Here is a 19,939-nt window from a genome sequence, read left to right on the forward strand (position 1 = left end):
AGAATCCCCTGTGTATTTTCCTACGTATTCCGCCTTGAGACTTTTACATTACCACAACGCGTCAATACTGCTCATATTCCCTGACCTAGAAGCACAGACATGGAAATTGGGCAATAAATCGAAGTCTTTTAATTTTCCTAATTGCTTATTCTGTAACGCTCCTGCTGTCACGACACCTTATCGACCCCAACGAAGAAGGCAGCTATTTTAGTTGAAGTTCCATTTTCCCCGTCTACCCGGGAACAGCCGCCCTGAACACGGCGGTGCGATGGCCATGAATTATTACCAAACACACGGGATGAATACATATTGTCAAGGTCTCCGTGCTCCCGGGTGTTCGTTGGGTGTTTGTTGGTTGCCCCTGCCCGTCTGGACTGGAGCTTATTTGACGGAGCATTAGTTTTTCGTTGTCTCTGACAGGCGCGGGGCGGAGGCGATAAGGAATTTTATTATGAATTTCAGATTGGATGGCGTCCGAAAATGTCGTGTCCTTGTCCTTGTTGGAAGTTTTGGAATGTCAGGAGGAGGAGGACGAGGTTTGTGGAATCCACCGGGAGCAACCCCGAGAGTTTCCGTCCGTAAAACATCGATTTTCGCGGAATTTGTTTTCTGCGAAAGCGGCAACGACGTCGTCGTCGTCGGTAAATAAACGGCCTTGAATTAGAGACTGGTGTAAAAGCGGCGTTTTGGTACTGTTTGCTGCTTCGGTACTTTTCGACCTCCCTGCGCAGGGTGGCCTGACGATGACTGATGACGGTACGGGAGATGAGTAAAAAAAGATGAATAAATCATCGCTACGCGCCAAGTCACCGAAGGTTCAATGGTATTTTCGGACGAAAAGATCAGTTGAAGCGGTGAAAACTGAATAATGACACGTTTATTGGGAGTTTTGAAAGATTGATAAGGTTTCGTACATTCTCAGTAGAGAAGTTTATGTTTTGTTTCTAAGTATGATGTATTTAAAGTGATTGTTAGGAATTCCAGGAGGAATTCCAGGAGGAATTCCAAGAGGCATTCCAGGAGGAATTCCAGAAGGAATTCCAGAAGGAATTCCAGAAGGAATTCCAGGAGGAATTTAGGAAGGAATTCCAGGAGGAACTCAAGAAGGAATTCCAGGAGGAATTCCAGGAGGAATTCCAGGAGGAATTCTAGGAGGAATTCCAGGAGGAATTCCAGGAGGAATTCCAGGAGGAATTCCAGGAGGAATTCCAGGAGGAATTCCAGGAGGAATTCCAGGAGGAATTCCAGGAGCAATTCCAGGAGGAATTCCAGGAGCAATTCCAGGAGGAATTCCATGAGGAATTCCAGGAAGAATTCCAGGAGAAATTCCAGGAGGAATTCCAGGAGGAATTCCAGGAGGAATTCCAGGAGGAATTCCAGGAGGAATTCCAGGAGGAATTCCAGGAGGAATTCCAGGAGGAATTCCAGGAGGAATTCCAGGAGGAATTCCAGGAGGAATTCCAGGAGGAATTCCAGGAGGAATTCCAGGAGGAATTCCAGGAGGAATTCCAGGAGGAATTCCAGGAGGAATTCCAGGATGAATTCCAGGAGGAATTCCAGGATGAATTCCAGGAGGAATTCCAGGAGGAATTCCAGGAGGAATTCCAGGAGGAATTCCAGGAGGAATTCCAGGAGGAATTCCAGGAGGAATTCCAAGAGGAATTCCAGGAGGAATTCCAGGAGGAATTCCAGGAGGAATTCCAGGAGGAATTCCAGGAGGAATTCCAGGAGGAATTAAAGGAGGAATTCCAGGAGGAATTCCAGGAGGAATTCCAGGAGGAATTCCAGGAGGAATTCCAGGAGGAATTCCAGGAGGAATTCCAGGAGGAATTCCAGGAGGAATTCCAGGAGGAATTCCAGGAGGAATTCCAGGAGGAATTCCAGGAGGAATTCCAGGAGGAATTCCAGGAGGAATTCCAGGAGGAATTCCAGGAGGAATTTCAGGAGGAATTCCAGGAGGAATTCCAGGAGGAATTCCAGGAGGAATTCCAGGAGGAATTCCAGGAGGAATTCCAGGAGGAATTCCAGGAGGAATTCCAGGAGGAATTCCAGGAGGAATTCCAGGAGGAATTCCAGGAGGAATTCCAGGAGGAATTCCAGGAGGAATTCCAGGAGGAACTCCAGGAGGAATTCCAGGAGGAATTCCAGGAGGAATTCCAGGAGGAATTCCAGGAGAAATTCCAGGAGGAATTCCAGGAGGAATTCCAGGAGGAATTCCAGGAGGAATTCCAGGAGGAATTCCAGGAGGAATTCCAGGAGGAATTCCAGGAGGAATTCCAGGAGGAATTCCAGGAGGAATTCCAGGAGGAATTCCAGGAGGAATTCCAGGAGTAATTCCAGGAGGAATTCCAGGAGTAATTCCAGTAGGAATTCCAGGAGGAATTCCAGGAGGAATTCCAGGAGGAATTCCAGGAGGAATTCCAGGAGTAATTCCAGGAGTAATTCCAGGAGGAATTCCAGGAGTAATTCCAGTAGGAATTCCAGGAGGAATTCCAGGAGGAATTCCAGGAGGAATTCCAGGAGGAATTCCAGGAGGAATTCCAGGAGGAATTCCAGGAACAATTCCAGGAACAATTCCAGGAGGAATTCCAGGAACAATTCCAGGAGGAATTCCAGGAGGAATTCCAGGAGGAATTCCAGGAAAAATTCCAGGAACAATTCCAGGAACAATTCCAGGAGGAATTCCAGGAGGAATTCCAGGAGGAATTCCAGGAGGAATTCCAGGAGGAATTCCAGGAGGAATTCCAGGAGGAATTCCAGGAGGAATTCCAGGAGGAATTCCAGGAGGAATTCCAGGAGGAATTCCAGGAGGAATTCCAGGAGGAATTCCAGGAGGAATTCCAGGAGGAATTCCAGGAGGAATTCCAGGAGGAATTCCAGGAGGAATTCCAGGAGGAATTCCAGGAGGAATTCCAGGAGGAATTCCAGGAGGAATTCCAGGAGGAATTCCAGGAGGAATTCCAGGAGGAATTCCAGGAGGAATTCCAGGAGGAATTCCAGGAGGAGTTCCAGGAGGAATTCCAGGAGGAATTCCAGGAGGAATTCCAGGAGGAATTCCAGGAGGAATTCCAGGAGGAGTTCCAGGAGGAATTCCAGGAGGAGTTCCAGGAGGAATTCCAGGAGGAATTCCAGGAGGAATTCCAGGAGGAATTCCAGGAGGAATTCCAGGAGGAATTCCAGGAGGAATTCCAGGAGGAATTCCAGGAGGAATTTCAGGAGGAATTCCAGGAGGAATTCCAGGAGGAACTCCAGGAGGAATTCCAGGAGGAATTCCAGGAGGAATTCCAGGAGGAATTCCAGGAGGAATTCCAGGAGTAATTCCAGGAGGAATTCCAGGAGTAATTTCAGTAGGAATTCCAGGAGGAATTCCAGGAGGAATTCCAGGAGGAATTCCAGGAGGAATTCCAGGAGGAATTCCAGGAGGAATTCCAGGAGGAATTCCAGGAGGAATTCCAGGAGGAATTCCAGGAACAATTCCAGGAGGAATTCCAGGAACAATTCCAGGAGGAATTCCAGGAGGAATTCCAGGAGGAATTCCAGGAAGAATTCCAGGAAGAATTCCAGGAGGAATTCCAGGAAGAATTCCAGGAAGAATTCCAGGAGGAATTCCAGGAAGAATTCCAGGAGGAATTCCAGGAAGAATTCCAGGAGGAATTCCAGGAAGAATTCCAGGAGGTATTCCAGGAAGATTTCCAGGAGGAATTCCAGGAAGAATTCCTGGAAGAATTCCAGGAAGAATTCCAGAAGGAATTCCAGAAGGAATTTCAGGAGGAATTCTAGAAGGAATTCCAGGAGGAATTCCAGAAGGAATTCCAGGAGGAATTCCAGAAGAAATTCCAGGAGGAATTCCAGAAGGAATTCCAGAACGAATTCCAGAACGAATTCCTGGAGGAATTCCTGGAGGAGTTCCTGGAGGAATTCCAGGAGGAATTCCAGGAGGAATTCCTGGAGAAATTCCAGGGGGAATTCCAGGAGGGATTCGAGGAGAAATTTCACGAGGAATTCCATGAGGAATTCCAAGTGCAATTCCTAGAGCATTTTCTGGAGGAATTCCAGAGAATGCATAGAGTGATTACAGGAGAAATGCCTAAAGGAATTTGTAGAGAAATTCCAGGAGAAATCTCTAGATGAGTTCCAGCAGGAATTTTCAGAGAAATTCCTGGAAGAATTCCCAGAAGAATTGTCAGAGAATTTCGAAGAAAATTTGAAAGGAATTCCTCATAGAGAATCCTGGAGAAATTTCTTGAGGAAATTCTGATTGTATTCTTGAGGAAACTCCTGAAAGAATTCCTGGAGGCATCCTGATGGAATTCTTGAGCAATTCCATGAATTTCTGGAGGACTTATTGGAAGAATTTCTGGAGGAACATCTGAAAGAACTGCTGTTGTAATTATATGCGTAAATACCGTCCTTCGTCTCGACATTTGGCTATCAATATAATACAACGCTCTGATAGCGATAAATTGCCCCTTTCGGTGTTGATGTTCTTCATCATAAAACGTCTGACAAATAATGCTCAACTTCCCGTACGAGTTCGTGTGCGAGAAATGATAGAGTAAACGTTTTCCATCGCCATAATTACAAATCATCGACTGTTTACCATCGGTCTCTAATTTTCCTTGTTGATGCTGCTGCTGCAGCAGCACAAATCCGGACGGAAGACAATGCTGTCGGCCCCCCAAAAACAAACAACCCCAAGAGCCGCTCGAAATCCACTCGCAGCACATTAATCTCCCGAACCCCATACATAATTCATCCGCGCGCGAGAAACAGAAACGACAGCACAAAATGCCACACACTCACCATAACTCATGATGAAAACTAGCAGAAATATCACGAAACACGTCATCGATCTCATATTTTTCCTCATTTTCAGCCTTTCCTTCGCTTCCGTCGTCGTCGTCGTCCTCGCCGTCTCAGTAGAAGTCGTTGCTCCACAGCGGAAGGGACTCCCGTTTGGTTCCGAATCGGATTTCCTGCCAAGAACAAACGAGAGATAGAGAAAGAAAAGCACAACATTAATGACGAGAATGAATTGCGCCCTGCAGGATGGTTATGGAGAGTGTTGTGGACAAACGATGGAATAGACCATCTTCAAGTGGAAAGAGATATCGATGCTGGGGAAGGGTACGGGGTGTTTGAGGAGCTTAGGAGGGCCATTGTGAAAATATAATTAATTAATGGTTGGTTGAAACAGAAGATTTTACCGGGAAAGAAGATCCCTAGTGATCTGGGTCGAATAACTCGCCACAGTGATTTAGAGCTTCATAGGTTGCAAGAGTTGACCATCACAATGGCTACCTTACGTTGTGGTAGATTGTTATACATTGGGTAAATCCTTTACTTATAGGTAGTGCTGAAAATTTCGACATATTTAGATTCAATCATCTACAGCTCAGTTCTGAAGCTGAATCAGAAAGTATGGTATATGAAAAACTTGTGGGGCCAGATTCTTCTACTTCTCGCTTCTTATTTAAGGCTCTACGTCCGCACTGGAACTTGGCCTGCCTCGTTTCAACATAGTGTTCTTTGAGCACTTCCACTGTTAATTGAAGAACTTTCTTTACCTGCCATTGCAAGAATTTGTATATTGTAAGGCAAGTACAATGATACTATGCCCAGGGAGTCAAGAAAACCGGAACGGAAATCGAACCCTTTGTCTCCGGATTGACGATCCAATGATCCATAGCCTTAACCACTAAGCTAACCGGAGACCCTCAGGTATCAGATATCAGAAGGCCGGCTCCAGAGGCACGTTATCCTTCATTTGGGACATTTGTGCCATCGTCAAAATAATAGCCTATTTCATCATCTACCTGAGGGAAAAGGAAGGGAATAAGGATAAGGATGGGGATAAGGACAGGTAGGGAAATAGGAAAAGTACCCTGGAAGAGGATAATAACGCAGGAAGCGAAAGAGAGCCTATAGCTCTTTACCACAGCGGTTTAAGAACAACAGAATATCCCGAATATTCAGGTCTCTGAAGTCAGTTTCACTTAATAAGTGTTTACCGAATACTCGGAAACGCAAATGCGTAAAAACTGGACAGTTATATATCAAATGATACGAAATTCCATAATCGGATTCACAGCTATCACATGCAAATGTATCAGCTTGCTGAATATTCGCCATGTGATAGCTGAGTCGGCAGAGGCCAGTCAATGCTTTGACCAGAATGCTGCAGTTCTGCTTTGACAGGTTTGTTAGATACTTCGCCACCCCTAGAGATGGCTCAGTACAACACAATTTGGTTTGACGACATGACTCCAAACTATTCCAGTATTGTCTGCGTTGAGTAGCAGCCTAGGTGTGAATCTGAAGCTTTACCCAACACTTCGATATCGGAATAGCTGGCTCAGGGCCAATGAATTCATGTGATGCTCCAGTGCGAGCTAACTCATCAGCCAATTCATTTCCAGCGATGGAAGAATGGCCAGGTACCCATGCAAGGTGAACAGCGTTTGCCGAATTCAGCTCCTCGATTTGAGTTCGGCAAGCGATAACTATCTTCGACCTGGAGTTGGCCGAAGCAAGTGCTTTAATACCAGCCTGGCTATCTGAAAAGAAGTATATTACTTTGCCCATTACGTGCTGCTGAAGTGCCGATTGCACTCCGCACATAAGAGCAAAGATTTCGGCCTGAAAACGGTTCAGTGTCTACCAAGTGAGTAAGACTGATACAGCCTTAGCTCACGAGAATAAACACCAGCACCTGCTCGACCTTCGAGAAGGGAGCCATCACTGTAACATACGATGCCGTCTGAAATACTTCTTTCCAGATATCCAGATGTCCACTCTTCCCGGGAAGGGATTTTCGTGGAAAATGTCCTATATGGAAAATTACAAGCAATTGTAAGATCACTTGGAGCAAGGACAATTTTGTCCCAATTCACCGAAAGTGGAAACAACGAGGCGTGTGTTGATGTGCGGTTCACAGGAGTTTCCTCTAGTAGACCGAGTACCCGTAGACGGTAAGTGCAAGAAAGTGCTTCTTGTTTAAGATGAATGTGTAGTGAGGCAACATCAAAGAGAACTTCGAGCGCTGCCGTGGGAGTTGAAGAGAACGCTCCAGACATCGCCATTAAGCATATCATTTGCAGATGGCCTAATTTTGATTGGATCGTTCTCATTTCGCTCTTTTGCCACCACACAAGACATCCATAGGCCGAATCCAATATTGGCCGAACCACAGTTGTGTAAATCCATTTGATATACTTGGGTTTTAGACCCCAACTTGTACCAAAAATTCGCCGGCATTACCCGAAGGCCATACAAGCTTTCTTGATTCTGAACTCAATGTGAGGTGTCCAGAAAAGCTTGGAATCAAGAATGACTCCAACGTACTTTACCTGTTCAGTCACATCGACTTCAAAATCAAAGAGACGTAAAGGTTGATCACCATTACGGTTTTGCCTTTCCGTGAAAAGAACAATAGATGTTTTACTCGGATATACCGAAAGGCCATATAGGCGACACCAACCCTCAATTACCTGAAGAGTGTTTTGCATCAGGTCGAAAAGGGTGCTGATGCACATACCAACTAACAATGCTAGGTAGTCGTCGGCCATAAGTAGGAAAACCGCTATTATTGAGTTGCCTCAATAGCGTCTCTGCTACGAGAATCCACAAAAGCGGTGACAAGACTCCCCCTTGGGAGCATCCACAAACACTCAATTTCCTAGTCCCTGCTAGACGCAATGTCGAGAAGAGATATCGGTTTTTGAGCATTTGATGAATCCAATTGGAAATCATTGAAGGTATACCATGACTCCGTGCGGCTTCCAATATGGCATCGAAAGGCACGTTGTCAAAGGCACCCTCGATATCTAAGAAAACACCCAAACAGGATTGCTTTTGAGCGAATTCTTTCTCGATATCGTAAACAACCTTGTGTAAAAGTGTCACAGTGGACTTACCAGATTGATAGGCATGTTGGTTCACATGAAGAGGCACATTGGCCAGATGAACATCACGGATGTGATGATCGACAATGCGTTCTAAGCATTTCAGAAGAAAAGAGGTCAAACTGAAAGGTCTGAAACTCTATGCTTCTTCATGCGACGCACGACCCACTTTCGGAATAAACTTTACAGTAATATCTGCAAACTGCAAAACTGCAAACAATTATTTTTTTCAAAACATGTTTGAAATGATCAAATCCCTTCTGAAGCAAAATAGGATAAATCCCATCTGCCCCAGGAGATTTGAAAGGAGCAAAGCTATTAAGTGCCCACTCAATCGATGCTATAGTTACAATACTCCGAGTCGAAGCTAGGGAATCGTAACTACAAGAAAATACATCAGGTTCACCCGAAGATGTAATATCCACACATCCAGGAAAGTGTGTGCTGAATAAGCATTCCAGAACTTCCTCATCAGAGAAAGTCAGATCGCCATTTGGCAAACGAAGTTCGTTCACTCGGAAATGTTTAGATTTTTCAAGGATTTTGTTTAACCGACTGACTTCACTCAAACAGGAAACATTTGTACAAAGTTTTTTTCCAGCCGAAACGTTCAGAAGACCGGAGAGCTTTCCTGTAGGCCTTGCGAGCCGACCTGAAAGCCTCCGAACCAGCTGAACGTCGTCTGTTCCAACTCTTTCTACATTGTTTCCTGAGTTTCGCCAGATCAGAGTTCCACCAAAGGGGTACCTCTTGTGATCTTCACAGACCGTAGTGGGCATGCTTCTTTAAAAGCTTCCATGATGAAGGTCGTTGTAGTATCAACGGCGCCATCTAAATCACTTGGAGTGTCAATGGATGGTGAGTATCCATGAAATTTGGCTGCAACCAAATCAGTATAAAGATCCCAGTTTGTTGACCGGGAATTCCTGAAACCCAATGTTTGCGAAGTAACATTTAAATGTTCAAAAAAGATGTAGCGATTGTCAGATAAAGATTCTTCATTTGACACATGCCAATTGGTCAGCTCGTGACTTATTCTACTAGAGCAAAGCGTTATGTCTAACACTTCCTCTCTAGCATATACCATGAAGGTTGGGCGGTTGCCTATGTTAAGTAATGCAAGATCTGTACTACTTAAGTACTTCATCAAACTGAAGCCTCTCAAGTTAATGTCTGAGCTGCCCCAGATGATATGGTGAGCATTAGCATCACTGCCAACAATTAGTGGAAGGCCTTTTGAAGTACATTATGCGATGACTTGTTTGAAAGTATCTGTAGGGGATGGTTCATCATACGGTAAATAAACCGAACAATTGACGTGTTTTCTGTTGAGGTTTCCAACAGATACATCAATTGTGATAGCACATACATTTCTGGTAGTTAGTTCAGAGATGAGTGTAGCAACTATTGCGTTGTTGACAAGCACACAGGCTCGAGGCATGACACGCGAGTTTGCCATTTCATGATTACTGAAAGTAGCAAACACCGGGTTCACAAGGTTTCCTAGATAGAAATTCCCCTTACGGAAGTAAGGTTCTTGGGCCAAGGCCACTTGGGCTGAACCATTTTGCATAAGTCTGTAAAGATTGTTTTTTACTGTTCTTTTATGCTGAAGATTGATCTGAGTCATCCTAACCGTAGCCACTACCAAAACTAGGCAAGATTAAACTCTTCGCAACAACAGCACAACAAAGAACAGCAGCAACAAAACCAGATAGGTATTGATTGAAAAACGCCAAAGGCGAGGATGCACAGAATACACTGTGTAAATCGCATAAGGCAGCATCCATTTATTACGTAACGCTAAAATCGACAATTTTTGACCCCCCCCCTCCCCCCTCCGTAACGCTTTTTTTGTATGAAAGCCTAAAAATTTGTGTATGGGCCGCAACGCTTGGCCGTACTCCCCCCTCCCCTAGAGCGTTACGTAATTTGTGGATGGCGCCTAATGCGAAACCATATAGGTGTAAATTTAAACTTATTAACAACATCTTCATAATCCCGCCCTTAATTAGCCTCAAGTTAGACTAAAGAAGAGCAGCTGATTGTCTCGGAGAAACACAAGGTCCACTGCACTATTGCTCCGGTTATTTCAGTAAGGCCAACATACTGTGGAGGGCTCCCTGATGCTCCACAGGCTCCGTTTGCGGTTAAGTTTTTATTAGACCCCCCTAGCCATTCATTCCTAGGCACGGTAAGCATAAAGTCGCATCACACCATGAATTAGGGGTCACCTGTTGGTGGACTCTTACCACCGGAACAGGCGGTCCGTAGTGTTATTCTTAGCCAATTGAGACAATCGATACACAGCTATCTAGGCTGATCGAGAAAAGAAGTTAATATTGATGATCAACTTCATACGGACTCGAACAGCCGACAAGGTGGTCAATCAATAAAGTGAACGTGGAACCACTGAGCCACAGGCTCCGGCAATCTCGGATAGTTGTACTCACGAAAATTCGAGTACGATTACCCGAATCGCGAGTTTCAGAAAAAGCAGAACGATGCGTTCCAACATCAAATCGCAAAACAGCACACAGCGATACAGGGTGGCAAGCGAATCTACCTAACAAGTAAATGTAGCATGCACGAAGAGAGTGTGATTACTGAAGCGAAGAAAATTATGGATCGGACCATTATGCGGAGGTTTTAGGCAGCTGCCACAAGACTGCGTAGATTACGATTAGGCCTGCCGTATGCAATAACTGAGAAGGACATGTGTTGTCAGACAAAATAATGGCGGCAGCGAAGCAGCACTAAACTAGGTTAGGAAGGCCCTATGACCGAATATGTCCACAAAAACGTCGAAAAGTTTGTAGTTATTACTGAGGGATAACTCTACAGAAAATAGATGAAGTCTGTAAAGCTATGAATAAATATCACCCTTGCCCATGATTTTTCGTAAACAATCTCTGTATGTGTAAAAGTTACCTGAAAATACAGATTACTCCAAGAACTTCAACAGTCAATGCAAACCTTTCACCTGTTAGAATACGAGATTATCATACTTTCATTTGTCCAAATCATCACTCGCTGTACTTTATCCCGTCTCATCGGAAATGCACCATCATCATCACTGCCGCACCGCTAACGCTTCCGTACCCCTGTATTACCGAATTGAAATCATAACAAGCGTAAAATTACTTTCCCACGGTTGGCCGAACGTAGTCGTCGTCATCGTCGCGCAAACACGATCCCTTTGACCAACCGTGATGTCACCATCGTCGTCCGTCGCGTCGATGACTGCTACTGCGTTGTCGTTTCCTGAATCACAGCAGTTTTCAGCTTTGATGTCCACCATCCAACCACCCACAGCCACCACGTTGCTGTCGTCGTCGTCGTCGCATCGCCCACCACCGCACAGTTTGCTACTCTTTTGTTTTAAAAGCGCGTAGCGCGGGCGATGAAAGTTCGCCCGCACTTGTAATAAGCTTTTTGAAGTTTTCCGTATTTTTGCGCTGTGCACAGAACACTTCTGGCGAAGAGCGCAAATGGAAACGAAAAATTGAATAACCTTTGAATAATTTGTGATTGCTTCACGTTTCCCAGTTGTCACGAGCGGGGGTAGCTGGGAATCATAGAAAAACAGAAGTGTTACGTTGAACTAATTGCGTTCAAATTCATTATCATGAAAACAAGTAAGCTCTCACCAGATGGCGTTAGTGAGCATACGTCAAACAGGGGTAAAAACGACGGGAGGGCCGTGACGGACTAACAGAATATTTTAATTACCCGTTTAAAAGATGAACGACAAAGAGCAAGTGAAGAGAGACGTCTGATGATCTGTGTAGGTATGAAGGTTGAAATGGCCATTGTCTTTCGAGGAGAATTGGAGGTGATGAAAATCCGACGACAATGAATGAAGAACCAAACCGTGGCTTGTAAAGAAAGTGGAACTAATTAGTGGTACTATACGAGTGAAGGCAGTGCTGAGACTGTTTGATGTTGGCCAGGAGATTGAAAAAGGGAAGCTGATTGTGGCGAGATCTTTGATTAAAACCGTTTGTGTTAATTCCTGGGAAGTTTGTCCTCTGGGTTAATTTCAATTTAAACTGTGATAATAGATGAGATTGATGAAAACGTTAAGTAATTATTTCCAGGAAAGTCAGCAACAATAAAGCGCAGTACATTTTCTACTTCAAGCGAGGAAACTTGGACTGTTACAGCATTTCGGTCTTTCACTAAATCCAAAAATGCTGCATCTTAAAGCTTGCAGTGTATCATCACTCCGAGTAAACTTCCGGAATGTATTGGATTTGTTTTTTTTTTATCCGGATTTTTTTCTTTTTCCAGTCTTTGTTCACCCTCGAAACACTTCTTTCCAACTTTGGCACACATGTCTTTGTACCCAACAGCACAATTGGAAGCGATGCTTGTTCGTACGCAAATAGTCTTCCAGTAAGTAAGCACATACTCAAAGCTTCCAGAAGTACAATGTTGCCCGACAAACAAACGGAATCTACTCAATTTGCCTTCCTACGGGTCTTCGTTTCGTACATCTCTTCCAACAAGGAACTCCCAAACCAATCCAATTCTTTCTGTTGATTTAATATGTTGTATATACTTGAGTACAGTTTTTCCCAATTTTCCCGCACTTGCATGTGAACATCCTCACGTTATCCAGTTCCCGCTGTACAGGAAATAATTTGCAGTTAAACCCTAACGAACCGTCCGCTCTTTCTCCAGCGGAAAACAAATCATCCTCCGGTCAGTCCTGGTGGGTTGTCCGACTACTGTGTGCATCCCGATGAATGTTGGGTTAATTACAATTTACGCAAAACATGCTTTCCGAAACCCGAATGAAGATGGGAAACTTGTTCTTGGAATTTGCCTTGTGGCCTAGGCCAGTTTCTGTACTGTCCATCAGAAAAGACCACTAGCGTTCCCATTCGGAACGTATTCGTACTGGTAGGTATACTATTTATATGGGTTGCAATTTTGTATCTGGATCACGAAGCACTAGGATAGCAGAACTGTAGCTACTTCCCCGGCCAGATCCGGAGAGGTTGGGATGTATGTACGACGTACAATGTATATCACCGGGGAATTCATTAGTAACGGGATTGTGAATTATCTTGCAGCATTCCTAGTGCTTGCGTGTGTGGCTCCCGACTGAGAAGATGGCATACAGTTTTATTTATATTTATATAAACTTTTAGAACGCCAAAAATATACCAACTTTCGGCCGGTTACATCGGCGTTTGTTTTAAATTCAAAATTGAGACACGTAACGAAGTTTTGAAAGAATAATTTCTCTTCTGTCGTAAACCAGAGGATTCTTCTAGAAGTTCCTTTTATACACTCTCGTTCAAAAGTTTGGGGTCACCCCCTCAAAAACATGTCATTTTTTTAGGCCCATATCTCCGCCAATTTGCGTCCGATTTCAAAACCCTAGGTTTCATTCAAAAGATAATAAGTCAAAGAAACTTTGAACATGATTTAAAAGAAACTTTTTCAAAAAAAATTGTATGTAAACTTAACTTAAAGTTGCCAAATTTTCTAAAAAATGAATATAAACTTACGGCAGTGTCGCTGGAAGTTGAGTCGACCAAATTTTAAGATGAGAGCGGTAATATGACCCATTTTCTATTAGCTTTCAAATGCTTTTTACAGAACTTAGCTAAAAAATCTAGAAAAAAGTTATTAAGTAAATTAATCCTTGATGTCATCGGCCAAAAGTTTGGGGTCACTATCGTAAAACATGGAAAAGTGATTTGTTGATATCTTAAAAAGCAGTTGCAAGCTAATAGAAAATGGGTCATATTACCGCTCTCATCTTAAAATTTGGTCGACCCAACTTCCAGCGACACTGCCGTAAGTTTATATTCATTTTTCAGAAAATTTGGCAACTTTGGGTTAAGTTTACATACCAAATTTTTTGAAAAAGTTTCTTTTAAATCATGTTCAAAGTTTCTTTGACTTATTATCTTTTGAATGAAACCTCTAGGGTTTTGAAATCGGACGCAAATTGGCGGAGATATGGGCCTAAAAAAATGACATGTTTTTGAGGGGGTGACCCCAAACTTTTGAACGGGACTGTAAGTGCGCGAAAGTTCCTCAAGATGTTGCATTGCAAATTCCTCAAGAGCATCAATCTGAACCTCTAGAAGTTCCGCCGGGAATTCTCGTACCTACTTAGATGTTCCATAAGAAATTCCTTTAGGAGCTTCATCGGTAGTTCATCGAGATGTTCCTCCAGAAATTTCTCTAGGAATTCCGCCGGGAATTACTCGATGAATGCCACTGAAAATTCCTCTAGGAGTACCATCGTAATTTTCTCTAAAAGTACCGCCGGGAATTAGTCTATACGACCAACCAGGACCTCCAGGGGCTGTACTGTGAATTTCTGTATGAGTTCTACCGGGAAATTCTCTAGGAAAGCCACCGGGAATAACCCTTGGCGTTACACCAGAGATTCCTACAGCAGTCCTACCGTGTATTATTCTAGGCGTTCTTCTTCTAGGAGTTCCATTAGGAATTACTCCAATTGCTCCACTGGGAATTACTCTAGGAGTTCCATAGGGTATTCCATTAGAGTCCCACCGGAAGCTACTAAGCTGCACAGAGAATTCCTCGAGTTGTTCCACCGGGAATTCCTCAAGAAGCTGCACGGGAAATCTATTGAGGAGCTCAGCCGGAACTTTCTTGAGAAGTTCAATCGCGAATTCCCTTAAAAGTTTCTTCAGAAATTATTCTCTAGGAGCTCCACCGGGAATTCCTTTAAAAGCTAGAGAGAGAATCTCTCGAGATGTTACATCGGAAACTCCTGTAGGAGTTTCATAGCGAATTCTTCAACGAGTTCTACCTGGTAATTATTAAGAAGTTCCACCGGAAACTCCTCCTGGAAATGCACGGGGGTTTTCTAGGGGTGTTCCGCAAAGAGTCCATTGCGAGTTCCTCTAGGAGCTCCACTGGGAATTACTCTAATTATTCCTCGATTTGTTCCATCTAATTAATTATCCGAATTGTTCCATCGGAAATTCCAGTAGGATTTCCACCGGGATTTCTGCTATGAATGAATCTGGAAGTTCTAAGAATTCCTCCTAAAAGAGTTCCACCGGGAATTCCTCGAGGAGCTGCACTGGAATTTTTAGAGGTATTATCCTGAGATTTCCTGTAGGAATTTCTGACGGAGCTCCATCGGGAACTTTGGCGTTCAACTGGGAACTCCTGTTAAAGATGCATGGGGAATTCCTCGAGGAGTTCCACCAGAAGTTACACCGCGAATTCCTTAGATAGCTCCACAGGAAACTCCGTTAAGAGTTCCACTGAGAAGTCTTGAAAGTTTATTCTTCAAATTTGTGGAGGTTTCTGCGGAAATATTTTCTAGTTCATCAAGGAATTCTTGCAATTGCTTTCCCAGACAACCAGAAATCGCATAAGGATATACGCTGTACATCGTATAAAGTACTATTTTAACTCACTATCGCATATATATACGGCTGAATGACAATTTTCATTGCATATGATGTTATTTTTTGAACTTATTGCGATGTATCTGGTAAAATCATATAAGAGTGCAAATTAACTTTTATAATGTATAACTACATCGTAGTAGACGACATTCTGATGTTTTATTGCGACGAACTTTACTTATTCGCAAAAGAGTTTTAGCGGACTCGCAAAGTGTTAATTGAATTCGCATAATTGTGCACTGCGATGATTATACGACTTCTCTATGTACTTTTCTTATTATGTCAGTGAAACTCGCATTGGTGTACATGCTAAATCGCATAAAAGTAAAAATAAACTCGTTATATGCACATTTTAAACTCGCATAAACTAGAATCGTTAACGTTGGTATATTGCGATGTGATATGTGATAACAATGAAAGAGGTGCTGTTGGAGTGCCAAAAAGCTAAAAGAAAGTTAACAGTCATAATTATGGTTACAAAATAAGTTATAAAGTCATCACTTTCGTTTTAATGACCTGATAATTATAATGGGTGGTGCTAGCAAGAGAGAGTTACTAATAACTGTGCGGGAAATCACGTTTCGTCATTTTGAGCTCTAGACAGCGCACGAAAACCAAGTGCATTCCAACACTGAGGTGAGTTAGAAGGTCATGACATTTAATCAGTGTGATTCATGAGTAGTGTTTGGTGTTCAGTGTGAAATTTGGCTCGAAAATCCAAAGGTTCTTAGTTCGATACTGAGGTGACAAGAATAATTTTTTTAATATTATTAAGTCGCATGAGATGATATATTTCGTCGCAATAGTGTACATCGTGCAACGCATAAGATATCGCCTGAAGTCATACAGCGTTATTATTATTCCGTCAATGTACGTATAGCGCCTCCACTTTTGTACGCATAAGGCACTTTTACTGCACCTTATGCGATGTAACTTTACCGCATAAAAGTACGTCTAACATGAACATAAACTTCTTTATTCGTGTGAATCGGTTGTCTGGGTTGCTAATTCTTCCAACATTTTGTCCGGAAATTATCGAAAACTTCTTACATATTTTTCCAGAAGTTTCTCAGGAAACGTTTTCCGGAGTTTCTCGAGCAATACCCGGAAGTTCATCCGTACTTTATTCCGGGGATTTCACTAGAATTTTCTCCGAGAACTATCCGACGATTCTTCCAGAACTTTCCTAGAAATTGTTTTGGAAAATTCTCCAGAATTTTTTTAAGAAAACTTCAAGAAGTTCATTAAATAATTCATCCAGGAGTTTCGCTAAAAATTGGAAATTCTCTCAGGTCTCAAAGAATTACTCTCTACTGTTCCTTCGGGAACTCTCCTAGGAGGTGATTCAAGAATATTTTCAGGAGTTCTTCAAGGACATTTTCCGGGAGGTCCTCCGATATCAGAAGCTCTTGCAAGACTTCTTCCAAGAGATTCTTTGAGAGTTTTAAGAAGTTTCTTGGAAATTTACATAGGAATATTATTACAATAGGAATAATATTCTCAGGGTTGTTCAAAATATTTAATGGAGTAATGGAGTAATATGATTCAGAAGAACTCTTGATGATATTCGAGGAGAAACTCCTAAAACAATTGAACAAAAAAATGCGGGAGAAGTTCAGAAGAATTCCCGCAGGAAGCCATGCAGGCATCCCGGGGGTGCTTCTGAATAAAATCGCGAAAAATTGTTGCAGGAATTTCTCGAGAAACTTCTACAGGATGCTTGACGAGAAAACTAGAAGAAGGAAGTTTCTGGACGATTTCTGGATGGAAGATACCAGAGGAAATTCCTGGATGAACTCCTAGATGCATTCTTAAAGGACTCATGACGAAAGCTAAGAAGGAAGTTCTAAAAGAAATTACAGAGGAAGTCTTGATTGAAGTCCCGGAGGAACTCGTGCTGGAATTCCCGGAACTTCAACTGGAATTTCCGGAGAAACTCCCGAAGGAATTTCCGAAGGATCTCCCAAAGATCAACTCCGTGGGAACTTCTGAAAGATTTCCTGGAGGAGCTCATATAGCCTATTCAACCCTTGGAGAAAACTCTGAAGGAACTCCTAAATTAATCCCCACAGAAAATTCTCAAGGAATTCCCGGGTGTACTATGGATGGAATTTTCAGAGAAACTTCTAAAGGAAAATCCAGATGAACTTCCGAAAAAAATATCTAAAGGGGCTTTTGAAGAAAAAAAATCCGATTTTTTTTTATTTTTGTAAAAAAATAATGGTTCACGAAAGTGCTCTTTTTTCTGAGCCACTATTTTTTTAAATCTTTTAAACGTTATTTAGATGCCTAAAATGAACTACAAAGTTAATTTTCGCCTTTTAACAACTGGGCAACGTTTTGACAGCTCCGCTCAGTAAAAAAATCCGACAATGTATTAATCGCTCCCATACGAAGATAATATTGGCTCCAAAACTCATGAGCATTTGAGTATTGGCCCGGTTCTGAAGAAATTCTCGGAGAAAGCTCAGAAGCCACTCTCTGAAGATCTCTTTCTGGAATTTCCAAAAGAACTCCCTAGGGAAATCCCCGATACCCTCCTGATGGAATTCGTGGAGAAGCACCTGCGGAAAATTCCCGGAGGAACTCTTGAAAGCATTCCTGAAGACGCCATTTAAATAGTTTCAGGAAGAAATTCTGAAGGAATTACTTAAAGAACTGCTGCAAAAATTATGGACAAATTCCTGTAGGAAGGAAATTCCCGGAGGCACAGCAGAAAAAATACCAGAAGAACTCCTGGAAAAGCTCGCGGTGGAAGTCTTGAAGAAATTACCGGAGTAACACCTACTGGTATTCCATGAGGGAAAAATTCTCAAAGGAATTTCTGGAGACAATCTTGAAAGAATCCCCAGGATAAAATTAGCAGGAATTCTTTAGGGAGCTGTTGGAGAAACTTCTGAATAAAATCTCGGAGGAAGTTCTGAAGGAAATTCCAAGGGAAATCCCTTAAAGAATACTCGGAGAATGCTTTTAATAAATAACGGGAGAGTTTTTACTGTAATTCTCGGAAATCTCTCTCTGCAATACTCGGAGGACATATTTCTAGTATTCCTGGAGAAACTCCTGAAGGAGATCCGAGATGAACTTCTGATGGAATCGCCGTAGAAGCTTATGTATGAAGGAGTTCTCGAAGAAACTTCGAACGAAATTCCAGAAAAAGACTCTTAAAATCAAAATCCTTGAAAAAGTTGTAAAAGATTTTCCAGAGAAATTTTCGATGAAATTCTCAAAGAAACTCTAGGAGTAATTTAAGGTGAAACGCAAGGTGAAATTCCTAGAGGCATTTCTGGAGGAGCTCATGAAGTTTTCTGGGAAAATCTCGGTAGGATTCTCAAAACCTCCTGAAGGAATTCTTGAAGAAACTTCAGAAGAAATGTTCAAAAAAAAAACAAAATTAGAAGAACCTTCGGAGGTACAGATGATGACAGTCTTGGATGAAGGCTGACAAGCGCACTGGGAAATCGTGGCAAAGGTAAATCCTAAGATGTCGTAGTCTTGAAACCAAGAACCATGCTCGAATGGAGTAACCTAAGCCGCAACAGGAGTAGACTACAAAAATTTCAGTAGTCGCCGAGCAGCTCGATTAAGAAGAACGCGGTTAAGAGCGGTACCTCCTACAAGGCACTAGCCAAAGAAATACTGAACGAGAGGGTGCAGGTGAGAGCCCTGACGGCGGAGGCAACTCTCCAGTGTAAGAACCTAGACGAGATCTCCAACGCAGCAGAGGAGTTCGCAGCCGCCTTTTTTTTTTCCTTCTAAACCATAGGGGGATAATCTGCTCAACAGACACCCTAACAGAAGGTTAGGGTAGTGTAGGTCTGACAGGCCGTCTTCTACAACAAAAGTAAAATCCAGGACTACTCTATCCTCGTACCCACTAAACCATTCCTATGGTCGCCAAACCCTACGTCTCTCTGGAACCACCAAGAAGGTATTGCTTCAGAGAGGGGCTAGTGCACATCGCACCCACAAGGTTAGCTGCGTAGCCTGCAGCAACGAACATCGATGACTCGCTTTGGAGAGTCCATCACGGTAGCATGCTGGCGCTTAGCCAGTTTCCCGAGTGGTCCTCGCCACTCCCTTTGTCCTCGGAAGGCGGGCAGAGTCAACCCCGCCCGCGCCCTACTGCTGAGCGGACATCAAGAACTGATGCCCACATGCAACCCGATCTGACCTGCCCGCAAAGGAAGGGTATCACTACCCTTCAGGCCCTATCAGATGCATCCGTAGGTTGCTGACGGCAGGGTCTCCACCTGCCCCGACCCTTGCCGGGGACCCCTTTCCAACCGCGGGCTTGGATCCAACCCAGTAGACCGACGCCACGACAGCATCGCTACCGGGACTTCCTCTCCGCGGCCACTTAATCGTTGTAAGGGTCGATCTCGACCGCAGGGCACCGGTATGACCTACGAAGCCGACTCCGAACCCCTGGACCACCTCTTGTACTGCATCTGGACTAGCCATTCTCCGAGTCCACGCGCCACCTCCTCTGTAGCTCCCAGACGATGTGGGTAATAGCCGTTGAAACGGCGTTCCAGCCAAACTCATCCCTACACTTCCTTTGGACCAAGTTGTCCGGAGTTGTGTCCTCCCCGCATGTGGCAAGCATGCGGTCACGCA

At 43.4% G+C, this 19,939-nt stretch overlaps 1 protein-coding gene across 1 annotated transcript in view; it reads right to left on the reverse strand.

Annotated features, from left to right (window-relative positions):
* Positions 1-19,939, reverse strand: part of LOC109415401 (peroxidasin homolog) — a 567,856-nt gene that overhangs the window by 317,480 nt on the left and 230,437 nt on the right. The window contains exon 2 of the mRNA XM_062856469.1: positions 4,804-4,976. Within this exon, the coding sequence (XP_062712453.1) occupies positions 4,804-4,976 (173 nt within the window). The remainder of the gene's footprint in view (positions 1-4,803; positions 4,977-19,939) is intronic.

This window comes from Aedes albopictus, chromosome 3 (genome assembly GCF_035046485.1).
Source record: "Aedes albopictus strain Foshan chromosome 3, AalbF5, whole genome shotgun sequence".
Taxonomy (NCBI): domain Eukaryota; kingdom Metazoa; phylum Arthropoda; class Insecta; order Diptera; family Culicidae; genus Aedes; species Aedes albopictus.